The sequence below is a fragment of the Lagenorhynchus albirostris genome, chromosome 14, assembly GCF_949774975.1.
Source record: "Lagenorhynchus albirostris chromosome 14, mLagAlb1.1, whole genome shotgun sequence".
In the NCBI taxonomy this organism is placed as follows: Eukaryota; Metazoa; Chordata; class Mammalia; order Artiodactyla; family Delphinidae; genus Lagenorhynchus; species Lagenorhynchus albirostris.
In genome coordinates this window covers 40,963,687-40,977,371 of record NC_083108.1, presented here as the reverse complement: position 1 = coordinate 40,977,371, position 13,685 = coordinate 40,963,687, and the positions used below count along the sequence as shown (strand labels likewise).

At 34.2% G+C, this 13,685-nt stretch overlaps 1 protein-coding gene across 1 annotated transcript in view; it reads right to left on the bottom strand.

Annotated features, from left to right (window-relative positions):
• Nucleotides 1–13,685, bottom strand: part of CCDC178 (coiled-coil domain containing 178) — a 370,210-nt gene that overhangs the window by 32,804 nt on the left and 323,721 nt on the right. The window contains exon 19 of the mRNA XM_060170501.1: nucleotides 2,069–2,203. Coding sequence (XP_060026484.1) covers nucleotides 2,069–2,203 — 135 coding nt within the window. The remainder of the gene's footprint in view (nucleotides 1–2,068; nucleotides 2,204–13,685) is intronic.

The following is a 13,685-nucleotide window of genomic DNA, read 5'->3' as shown; positions in this document are numbered from 1 at the left end:
ATAATATTGCAGAAAGAGGGAAGAATATAAGCACAGGAGTGGAAGAAGGAGTTGAATAGAAGGTGTCATGATTAGTAGGAATTTTGGAGTGACTGCAATTGACTGAAGGAACTTGTATGGAGATGGATGAAGCTGGCAAGGTTAGCAGGAGTTGGGCATTGTGTACCATGTTGAGGGGTTTGGACTTGACTTAACCCAGAGGATTTCACATGTTTCTATAGTTTTATGACAAGATCCTGAAAATTATATTTTCAAAATTTGATTAAAAGCCAAAATTGAAATCTTCTAAATGGAAGGTCTCTCCAGTAGATAAGAAAAGAATCCACTAAGTTATGCTCCTCAAGTTCCCCAAATATGATCCAGCCTTGCTGCTGTATCTCTAGGTGTTGAGGAGTTGAATTTCAATACTGTACAATCATTTCTATCCTTTCACTTCAGCTGGTACGTGAAAACCATAAAAATAAGTAATTTAAAATCAAGTTTGGTAAAGAATTTCTAATTTCTAATGAAAAATTAGAATAAGGACTGTTGAAGATTATGGATTGAGAATTCATTTTACCCATATTCAAATAGTTTCTATTGACGTTTTCAATATTTCAAAATATACCCTAATTCACAAAGAGAATTTATCATTTGAAAGATTTTTAAGAATGTTTACAGTTGGGCAAGAAATATAGGATTTTTCCAAGATAGTAATTAGAACATGAGGTTTACCTTTGAATATTTAAAAGAAAACCATGGGTTACAGCCACTCTAATTTTTAATGTACTAAATGTTAACGAACATTTCTAAGGAAAAAAATATGCTCCTGACTTCTAAAATACTGCAGTTATAGTTTATACTCAAGTTCACATACGAATTTCTATTAAACCTACATATTTTAAGCACTACCTTTTCAAAATTTAAAAGTTCTCCTATTATTAAAAAATTTTTTATAATCCATTATCAACAGAATCCTTAAATAAATATACTTTATATAATATACTTTATTAAAGTATGTATATAAAGCATATATATAAAGTATTTGTACATATACTTGTTAAAGTGCACATATACTTTATATATGGGATATATATCTACATATCTATATATATATACCCTCAGAAGAAAATAGCAAAAACAGCCACATGTAAAAATGAAATTTGAAATAGCTTTGGAAGTGCTTTGCAACATCCTTTTTTTAATTGTGGTAAAAGCATCATGACGTGCACATGTAATTAAAATATTTAGAAAAGAATTTGGTTTGCTTAGTTTCAGCATGCATTGCTAATACCGCAAGTTAATAAAAATTATGTATTTTTATGGTGATATTATTTTTGTTTTTTATAGAAGAGGTAGTTCTTTTTTTTTTGATAGAACAGGTGATGGATGTTTTCCTTTGGGAGGTTATATTTTATACATATGTAACATTTCAAATAGCAAAATATTTATTTAAAAATGTAAGTAGTTTTCAAATAATAGTGTTCAAATAGTTAATATGGGTTTCTAAAATAGAGTCTTAAAATAAGGACAACTGATCCATTAAAAGTTTTTACAGACACAAATAGTAAAATTTCACACGCATCTGGAACACTGTTATATTCTTATCCCTAATTACTCATTTTTTAAATAAAGTCATCTCCAGATCTGCTTGGGAGGAGGAGCCTCTTGCAAAAACAGAAGGGGAAAGAAAACAGTTAAATAAAGTAAACATCAGTGTCATTTTCACTGAAGTAGATTTCACACAAAAGCAACACAAGGCAACTGCTGACAGTATCTTTTAAACAGCCGGATGACATCTACAAAGCCTGAAGACTGGAAAATATATACTTATATCAAATGTATTTATAAAAACCCGTTCTGAGGTTTGTGAGCAAGAAGTTCAGTCTCCCTTTTCCCCCAAAGTACGTATGCATGGTGTATATGCTAACTTACTGAATTCATCCTTCATGCAATTCCAGTTTATTAAAGAGGTTAAAAATTTATAAAACTCTGATGGGATATGGTTTTAATGCTTCATCACACTACCCATCATTTGCTTTTCAATCTAGATCAGAATGATCTTTCCCACTTCCCTGCAATCACCTACCTGCACAGCTAATATGTTTTGAATACTCTCTTGAGAGTCTGTCTGGAACTTGGCCAGCCTCATACGGCTGTAGAGGACCACCAGCTCGAAGTGCTTCTGCCACAACTTGTGTATCCTTCTTTGCAGCTGACAGAACTAAAGGGAAGAGGGAGGGGGAAAAAACACAAGTCAGAGTAGGAGAGGAAATTAATGGCAGTGTTCAAGAAGAATGATGGAGGGAAATATAGAAAGCAGTCAATAGCCCATTCTGCACTGTACGGGCCTGACAGGAATTTCACAGTCTCTTGATTTTTCAGCCCACTCATGTGCATTCATCAGAAACCAGTCACATCTGGCCGCCAGGATGGGGGGTTAATTTTCTCTAAATGCCTCAGCAGTTTTGTTCTAGCTGAGGCAAACTCTGTGACTGCAAAGCTGATGAGTAAAATATTTCTACTTCACCCAGTTTAACTCAAAACCGATAGCCTCGGGACATATTGAACCTTTCTTTAAAAAATAATCTTTCGAAGCTTTTTTGAATGGCACATCAGGTCAAGCCAAAGTTTAAAAATGCAACTTTGAGACTTTGATGGACACCATCGCTTCTTTTTTTCTTCATAAACCCTTACCAGGGTTTGGCAATGTGTGCTTTAGAGCATGACACAACTAAAGAGAATTAACTTAGCCACCAACTGCTGAGGGAGAACAATAACAGGGAAGAACTTTCCAGCTCGAACTCCCTATTAATCCACCTCCCTCTGACTATGTGACATAGGAATATCTCACTGCACTAAAGTACAGTGGACACGACGTTTAGAAGTGACACTTTAAATATGAAATCTAAACACAGAAAGAAAGATTTCTCCTGTGAGAAATTTCTCTATCTTTTGGAACTTTAATCTAAAACCAAACAAACAAACAAAAAACACAGTAGAAGTGTTACCAAGGCAATATACATTTGTACTTCAACAGTTAGCATAGCTGTACCATACGGAATTGTTATAATTAGGTTATTTTCAAAGAAATAAGCTTCATAAAAATTAATGGAAAAAACTGTATTAAAATCTTTTTCCCATAATATATTCTGTAACTGAAACCGCTTTTATTTTTTGGTAATGTGGATAATTGTTTATGTTGATTTGTTTTTAGCTGTATTTTGCAGAATGAAAAGATAAACACCAAAAAATTTCAGATCGAATATTTCTTCGTAACAGAATAAAAACATGTCACATTAGAGAGGCTATTTTATGTTCTACTTATTGTTTTGGGTACTGGTTACATTTAAGGGATCCTTTGCAAAACTTCATCAAACAGTGCACATGTGACTTGTGGACTCTTCTGTATGCATATTTCAATACACAGTTTACTTAAAAGTAACCATTTTTAAAATAGCTACCTGGTGTTGCATGTGAATTGTTTACCATCATTATCTTCATTATGCATTGAAATGAGCAACACATAGGTATCTATGTAAACACACAGAGAAATAAAGCCTCTATTCTTGGTTAATTGGTTAACTTAGGATGAAAAAATAACCTTGAAACTGTAGATATTTCAGCTTACTAAATGCCGAAATACATTACCTGAAATTAGTTTATGGGCATTTCAGATAATTTAGGCTAATGAATTAAACAGTAAATCACTTTTTGAAGAGGAAAATCTGTCAATATTTTTTTTCTGTAATATTTTAATATTTATTTAAATAAAATATTTTAATATAATATTAAAAAATTTTCTGCCAGCTCTGACAGCCAATAGGGGGAGGGTGTGCTGTATCTTGACATATTCATTAAGACAATAGAACACTTTACTCGAAGCATTATATTTTTATTATGATATACACAAATATGACAAAAGGCAAATGAGAGGAAGATGAGTTCTAGTAGAATTCCTAAAAGTGAAGATAATTTTTTTTACAAGTGGACATTCTTCAATGTGTGGAAGGTTTTACAAGTGGGAGCTCATCAACCAAAGTGAATTGGATGATAATATTTCCCACACCCACATCTTAAATGAGGAGAAACTGCTGTATACAGTAAGTCAAGTTTATTCACTTTTCTGTGTTCTAGCTTGAGGTAGCCACAAAGGCCTTAGTTCATCTTTAAGTGTTAACTGAAGCTACTTAAGTAGAAAAGTTCCTAATGTATCAACTAAGAAAGAGTAATATCTCAAAAAACTTAAAAAAAATCTATAGCTAATAAGCCTCTAGAAAAAGAGAAACCAGGAAAGAGAATAACTGAAGGCATTCTTAAAGAGAAGAATCAGAATCCAATAAAAGTCACATGTACACGTATACAGATGCACATTAAAGACAATAAGATGATCAACAATATATATGGGAAAATATTTAAGAACCCAGGAGTACAGTTAATTTAAGAGTTGGTCATGAAGACAACTCTCTTAGGAAAGTGGTTATGATAAAAGCCCGATTATAAGATGTCAGGAGACAGTGATCACTCAATAAATACTTATTGATATTAACTCAATAAAGTGAACTGGTAAAATTTTAGTGTCAAAAGTGAATAAGTGAATAAGACGTTCAGGAACTTACGAATTAAAGGAAGAAGAGAAAAATAAACCAAGTAAATGCAAGACTCATAAAAATATAGAAAGGGAAAATTAGAGAGAGAGAGTTAAGTTATGAGTGGAAAAATCCTTCAACTGGATGCTGAATTTAGGTTGGAACCAAAGTAACTGAAGTGGTTTTTGATCTCTTCGACTTCAATTAACCCAGTGTTTCTGGAATGAAACATCCCAATGATTACATTCCTGAAGCATAATCATTTCCTGGAACGATTACATTCCTGCCCTCTCACTCAGATTTTAGGGAAGGTGAGGTGGGATGAGGAAGCAAGTGGTAGAGAAACAAAAAAGTACAGAGACAGCTCACCCTTCCCCCTCCCCATATCCTCAAGTCCGTTCTCTAGTAGGTCTGTGTCTTTATTCCTGTCTTACCCCTAGGTTCTTCATCACATTTTTTTCCCTTAAATTCCATATATATGTGTTAGCATACGGTATTTGTCTTTCTCTTTCTGACTTACTTCACTCTGTATCACAGAGCGAGAGAGAGGCAGGGACATATATACACTACCAAAAGTAAGGTAGATAGCTAGTGGGAAGCACCGCATAGCACAGGGAGATCAGCTCGGTGCTTTGTGACTGCCTGGAGGGGTGGGATAGGGAGGGTGGGAGGGAGGGAGATGCAAGAGGGAAGAGATATGGGAACATATGTATAACTGATTCACTTTGTTATAAAGCAGAAACTAACACATGATTGTAAAGCAATTATACCCCAATAAAGATGTTAAAAAAAAAAAAAGGACAGAGAGGGACATAAACACACTGGGTGGGAGGTTAGCAAGGGCATTCCTTGCCCTGTATTCAGAAGTAAGAATGGAATGGAGAGCCATTGGAATTGAGACGAACTGGGCTGGGCTTAGCCCCAGGCAAGTATTTCAAGAATTTTGGAAGAGAATGGAATATTCTCATAGAAATCGAAGGAGGAGCAATGTTAGAGCAGGGGGAGTCATTTTGGAAAAAGACCCCCAACTTCACTGCCCTCCATTTTGTAAACAAAAAGAGGAAATGAGGATCTTCCTCACTTCAGGAAAGTGGAATCAGGAAACAGCTGGTATGTACTCTGAGCCATTTAAAATGGCAAAAAGGGAGGAAGAGTTTTCTGACAATGGTTTCTGACTGGTTTGAATCTGTAGCACACTTGGTAAGCTTGGTTCTAATACTTGCTTTGTGAGCTCTTTGCTGAAGGAAGCCCAAAGATGGAATTCACTGATACTTCTTTTGAGATAACGATCGCTACGTACGTACTTATTCATGAAGAGGAAAACTAGTCAATGTCCATTTTGACATGGTGTATTGAGATACAGCTGGCGATCTTGTGTCAGTGTGAGCATTATATATAATGTACACTTGTGAGCACTGCATACAATGTACAGTATACGTTTCTACATTTGGTAAAAATACCTTCTGATTAAATTTGATTAGGCTCTTGAAATGTATTAACATTTTAAAGCTTGATACGCTTTGACAGTAAAACAGAATAAATGAATATTGTCACAAGAATGAGAGAGTCTCCATTTTCTTGTTTTAATACACTATATTATATGGATTCTGTCTTTAATCCAAGTTACTTTGCCGACATAAATTCATGACATCTGCTAACTCCTACGTATCACAGAAACCTGGCTTTAATATTAAATGTTATAATGCATATATTACAACACACAAAACCTCTAATTAAGTGGGTTTACATGCGTGTAAATCACAATATGCTAAGAATAAAATAACACTATTTGATATTCCAGTTACACGTTTCAAAATAATTAGGACTAGCCATAATCAAGTCCGCAGCAAAATATCATCTTATACCATTCTCATGTTCTTAGTACAGAATTAGAAATTTCAAAGCACCACCTTTTCAGATATTTTCCAGGGCTAGGCTGGAGCATAAAATGGTCTTGTTTTCATTATGGAGGACAAGAGAATAAAGTAAAGCCTTGCTATGCCTAACCCAAAGGGGACAGTTGGGACACACTGTGAAAAGAGTGAAGTAGTGTTGAAGTATTTGTTATTTAATATCAGAGAAAACAAAGTATACATAAGCGTGACTTTAAAAATATGCCCTCAAATTATTTGATAGTTCTTCCCTTTAAGAAATTAAGCAGAATTCTCTTCCCTTTGAGTATGGGCTGGCCTTAGTGACTCTCTTATACTGAACCGAATATGGCAGAAGATAGTGTGCTACTTCCAAGAAACACACACACACACACACACACACAGCTGTGGCTTCTTGAGAAAGTGAATGTTTATCGGTTTAAGCTGCTACGTTTTGGCACAATTTGTTATGCAAAAATAGTTAACAATAGGTTCTTGCATCTATGTTTATCAGTGATATTGGTCTGTAGTTTTCTTTCTTTGTGACATCTTTGGTTTTGGTATCAGGGTGATGGTGGCCTCGTAGAATGAGTTTGGGAGTGTTCCTCCCTCTGCTATATTTTGGAAGAGTTGGAGAAGGATAGGTGTTAGCTCTTCTCTAAATGTTTGATAGAATTCACCTGTTGAGTCATCTGGTCTTGGGCTTTTGTTTGTTGGAAGATTTTTAATCACAGTTTCAATTTCAGTGCTTGTGATTGGTCTAACAATAGGTTCTTAACTCTCCTTCTCTTCTTTCTCTTTGCCTAGCAAGGAAATAACTTACCATCCGTATTTTCTGAGTGCAAAGTAAAAGTACTCTCCTAATTTGTTGCTTGGTTTAAGACTGAAACTAATTTATTAGTAATAAGAGGTTAATAAATACTTATTTTTTTATAAAGTACTTTTTAAAAAATTAATTAATTAGTTTATTTTTGGCTGCATTGGGTCTTTGTTGCTGTGCGTGGGTTTTCTCTAGTTGCGAGTGGGGGCTGCTCTTCATTGAGGTGCGCAGGCTTCTCATCACAGTGGCTTCTCTTGTTGTGAAGCATGGGCTCTAGGCATGTGGGCTTCAGTAGTTGTGGTTCGTGAGCTCAGTAGTTGTGGCGCATGGGCTTAATTGCTCTGTGGCATGTGGGATCTTCCCGGACCAGGCTCGAACCCATGTCCCCTGCATTAGCAGGCAGATTCTTAACCACTGTGCCGCCAAGGAAGTGCCAATAAATACTTATTGATTGATGGAATGGTTTGTATCATCCAGGAGCTCATTATTTTAATTGAAGACAGTACAGAGAAACTATAATTTAATAATTCCAGAAATTTAAAAATGTTTCATTATCCACAAATATTTTCATGTACTACATCAATATAGTAAAGAAAAAAAATCATTCCCAAAAGATGTTGATATGAATCAACACTGAACAAAAACAATCAACAATGAAAAACTTATCGTGGCAAACTAGCAAGGAACAGAGAAAATTTCTTTAACCTGATAAAGGGTATAAACCAAAAACTTCCAACAGACAGTTTATGAAGTGGAGATACTTTGGAAACATTCCCATGAATGTCAAGGAAAAATAAGGATATCAGGAATCAATACCTCTGTTTAAAATTTTACTGGCCAAAGCAATAAGAAAATAAAAGAAAAAAGGATAGGTATAAGAGGAAGAATATCTACAGAGAAAATTTAAGAAACTCTACAAACCAATAATAGGAGGTAATGAGAGTTTAGGAACATTTTTCCTGCAAGAGTAGCATTGAAAAAAATCAGTAACATTAAAAAAAATTAGTTATAACCAAATTTGAATTGTAATTTAAAAATCCCATTCATAATCACAATGTAAGATACCTAGGTTTTAATCTGTTAAAGAACATGTAGGTTTTATAGAGAAAATTAAAAAACATTTTTGAAAAATATAAAATAAGGACTGAATAAATGGAGGGATATAACATGTCCACATACTGGAAGAGAGAATCATGGTCATGCACGACAACTTTTCACAAAGTAGTCTACAATCTCATTGGGGCTCATGAAACTTGATCTAAAATTCATACGGAAGAACAAAGGACTGGGAACACCTAAGACAATTGTGAAATAGGAGAATAAGCTCAAGGAATTTGCCATGCCATATATAAAACTTGTCACAAAGCTGTAGGAACCAAAAGCAGTATCAGCATTGGAAGGGATAAACAATGGTTGATCAGAAAAGAGAGCTGAACAGTACAGACACTCATATAAAATACAAAAATTTGAAATATGACAAAGATAGCATTTAAATCAGTGGAGAAAGGATGGCATAATTTGTTTACCCTATACAAGGACCCAACACAAAATTAGATCCTTAACTCATGATATAAACTAATAAAAACAAGGTAGATTAAAATAAGGAAAGCTAAACTCTAAGATTTTTGTATGAAACTACGACAGACTAACTTTATGACTTTCAGAAGGGGAAGGATTTTTTAAACTAAATATTAAAATAATAAATTCTAATGGAAAGAATTGACAAATTTAATTACATTCAAATTTTTAAAAAAACTTAGACTAACAAAATAAACCACAGGCTTAGAGAAAATATTAATAACACAGCTGACAAGGATTAATTTCTTTAACATAGAAAGGGCCCCTAGAAATCAATAAAAGAAACAATATAAACGCACCAGAAAAATGGGCAAATGATACAAATAGGCAATACACCGAAAAGGAGAGTTATTTGGTCTATAAACACTTGAAAACATGTTCAACCTCTAATGGAGTACAAATATATATACCTCACACTCATCAGATTGGCAATTATTAAAAAAAACCCAGCAGCCCACACCAATTGTTGGTAAAGATGTGAAAAAAACCTGAACATTCATATACTGTTCAAATTTGTTTATAATTTGATACAAAGACTTTAAAGAGCAATTTGCCATTACATATTGAAGTTGCAGGCATATTTTTCCTTTGATCCAGAAATCATACTTAAATCTACAAATTCTAGAACAGTGGTTCTCAAGACCAGAAGGATCAGTATCACCCCAGAGCTTATTAGGAAAACAGCCATTCAGACCCACTGAATTAGAAATTTCTGGCGCCCAGCAATTGCTGTTTTAACAAGCTCTACAAGTGATGTAACACATGCTGAAGTCTGAGAGATATTCCTTTTGAAACAGTCATAATATGTTCTCAAGGAAACAAATTAACATTCATTTATAGCATTAGTTGCAGTAATGAAAATTTGGAAACAATCTGTCTACACTTGGGTAATGAAAAAATATATTGTGGCATGTTCCTACCCTAAATCCTAGCATTTAAAATAAATATACTAAAATTGTAAGTGACATATATAGTACAATACTTATATAAATAAAAAGAAAACTAATAGTTATTTTAATTTAATTACTATATAAGCATAGTATTAAAAACACAGATGAAATGATAAACACTAAAAAAAAGGCTAGCGGCTAACTTGGAGAAAGAAGGAGGAAGAGAATATTAGGAACAGGCAGATAGAGGGTTTTGAGTGCATCTATCTATACTGGTTTAATCATCCAAAGCAAATATGTCAAATGTCAAGATTTACAAAACTGGTAAAGGTACACAAAAATTTGTCATTAGCCTTTTTGTCATTTGTCATTAACACTTATAGCTTACACATAACTCTGTAACTTACTGTATATTTAATTGTTTCATTAAAAAAAGCCCATAGGCTAAGCTGACATCTCTGTAAGAAAGGTATCCTCTATATATTATGACTTGGAATTACTTTTAGATAATTTATTATAGTCTGGGTTTTTAAAAAAGTATCCTATTACACTTGACCATCTGCTAACATACAAGAGTTTTGTGTTTATTTTGTAATACAAGATTTTTGTTACGTATCTCCTAGACGTGATCTTACCCATAATAAAAGAACTACCCAAAATATTTGAGTTTACATCAATAAGGAAAGTATTACTACTTCTAGACACTTCATAAATTGCTAAAAATTTTGGTGTTTTTCTCCACACTGCTCACATATGTAATACAGTTGTTGAAGAGTAACCTTATAACTTATTTCCTACTAAATTAGAAGACGTACATAAACTATTTTCATGAGAATTTGAATTTGCTAGAATTAGAGGAGGATTGGTGGTACATCCATTTGAAAAAGTATAAGGATACATAAACTGATTAATGGCGCTTTGGAGAAAGTCAAATTAGTCCTCAGACAACTGACTTTTTGTGTGTGTGATTTAAATTTTCTAAAATTATCAAATCATGAGATCGGATCCCTAATAAGAATAATGGCAATAACATTTTCATGTCAGCCATGTTGATATCATGAAGACACTTTGCTAAGTGAAAGTTTTAAAAGGCAAAACAGATATTAACAACATATTAATCTAAATAAACAGAATTTTTTTGTAAGCTTATACATACATTGTATGTTACTGTGTTGGAACAATAGTAGACTAGTGTGTTTTTTCTTTAAGAAGATTCCTTAAATTGCTCTCTGTGCATTACAGAACATAAATATCATTGCAAACATGCTTTAGATAAAATTAACTCATTTTTAGAGACATATGGTGCCAAAAATTAACTCCCCAAAGACATAATTTAACTGGCTTTTGCAATTTAGGAACCCTGCAAAAAAGGAAGGGAACATTTCAAGGAAATGAGAAATGTCCTTATAATGAATTTCTGCTTATAAGAATCAGACATAACAACAGTCTTTTTAATTAAAATACAAATACCATATGTATAGTTATCTGAAAATGAACTATAAATTGTTTTGCCAGGAAACAAAGACCAGTCAGTACTGAAAACACAGAAGTCCCTTGAAATACAAAGGTAATACTTGGCAGGACCAATAACTCATGGACAGCAAAGTTCTTTATCTATGAATAATGATTTGTCCATTATTGGACATGTTTTCAATGCAACTGCTGAAGATTTGACTATATGAGACAGATCTTTAAACAATACCTCACTTATACTTTTTGGAAGAAAAATACCCTTATAAAAACTGGATGGTAGTTTAAAAGAACACAGAATTTTTCTGCATACACAAGAAAAATCCATTAGATGCACCATTCAAACAGGAAATTAATAGAATCACTGCAATAAACAACCCTCATCAATGCAACATGTAGGACAAATATGAGAGGTGTGGAACATTCCACATTCTTGAAGCAAAAATCAATTCCCAGTACACTGGGGTGGGAACTGGGCATGAGGGTGTGGTGCTGGCGATGTGTGACATTTGTTAGAGGTTACCGGATTTCTGAAGGAAGTATCTGTGTATGCATGGATTAACTCACCACAGGTATCTGAAAATTTCATAGTACATCTGATGTGACTGCTAGTGAGCTTGAGAATTTCATAGGTGAGAAGCCTGCAGCCTAAGAGTAGAAATATTAGGAAGATTTTTTACTGTGGGAGAAAATTAAAGCATTTCAGATAATCTCCTTGTGTTTCTTACCTATAAACATAGTCAAACAGTCCAACTGTAGAAGCAGCTCTAAGAAAAAATGATGTGTATTTGACAAAGAAGAGAAAAAAATCCTATATTCTGCAGATTTGCATTTGTACCTTAGGTAATCCAATTAAAATCATACTTAAAGCTTTGACAAAGCATGATAAAGGAAATAACAGTATTTTCCTATAGGAACATATTTTAGGTGATTAATAGAAATAGACATATAGTCATACATTTGCACGAGACTATTAAAATAATGATTATAATTTCTGACCTGCTTGTTATAAGGTTCCATATACTGAAAGCATACTGCCTTTTTCTATTTCTGACAGATAAATAAAACTGATAAGCAAAGATATGTGCATGCAATTTTAATGCAACAGACTGATATGAAGTGCAGCTCACAAGGCAAATAGCATAAGCCCTATCAGTTCTCTTTATTGTAATAAACCAAACAATGGCAATTACAAACTACTCCACAGATTTTTGGCACGGCATGAATGACAGATCTACAAAACCCAGTTAATACTGATCTTTTTAGAGTTTTCAGTTACCAAGCGGCACATGTACAATACACAAATCTCAAAAGTAATGAGATATTTCTTTATTATCAAATCTGTTCCACAGACTGGTGTTAAAGATCACGTAGCTCATTTCTAGAAATCTCTTTGTCAACTGCTTAGGTATACTTAAGAAAAATAAAACATGCATTCCCAAATCTGGAGCTGGCCTTTAAGGAAATTAATAAAGGGCTACTCTATTACTCTAATTATATAAATAATAATACATTTCAAGATTCTGTATATGGAACTCTGCTTATACATTAAAAACTCTGATGACATGAGAGAAAACAAGCTGACCCATAACAGACACTGCTTTTACCATTTGTTCTAGGGTTCTGTCTTTTTTTTTTTTTTCCTCTCTTTCTTTTCTTCTGAGCTGTGTGCTAGCAGGGTCTTGGTGTTCTGGCCAGGTGTCGGGTCTGAGCCTCCGAGGATACTGGACCACCAGAAACCTCCTGTACCCACATGATACTGACTGGCAAGAGCTCTGCCAGAGATCTTCGTTTCAACACTAAGACCCAGCTCCACCCCATGGCCAGCAAGCTCCAGAGCTGGATGCCCAATGCCAAACTACTAGCAAGTCAGGAACACAACCTCATCCATTAGCAGGGAGGCTTTCTAAAGTCATACTAAGTTCACATACACCCCAAAACACACCACCAGACGTGGCCTTGCCCACCAGAAGGAAAAGATACAGCGACAGCCACCAGAACACAGGCACCAGTCCCCTCCACCAGGAAGCCTAACAAGCCACAGAACCAACCTCACCCACTGGGGGCAGACACCAAAAATAATGGGAACTACAAACTTGCAGCCTGCGAAAAAGAGATCCCAAACACAGTAAGTTAAATAAAATGAGAAACCAGAGGAATATGCAGCAGATGAAGAAGCACAGTAAAAACCCACCAGACAAACAAATGAAGAGGAAATAGGCAGTCTACCTGAAAAAGAATTCAGAGTGATGATAGTAAAGATGATCCAAAATTTCAGGAATAGAATGGAGAAAATACAAGAAACGTTTAACAAGGACTTAGAAGAACTTAAGAGCAAACAAACAATGATGAACAACACTATAAATGAAATAAAAAATACTCTAGAAGGAATCAATAGCAGAATAACTGAGGCAGAAGAACAGATAAGTAACCTGGAAGATAAAATAGTGGAAATAACTCCTGCAGAGCAGAATAAAGATAAAAGAAT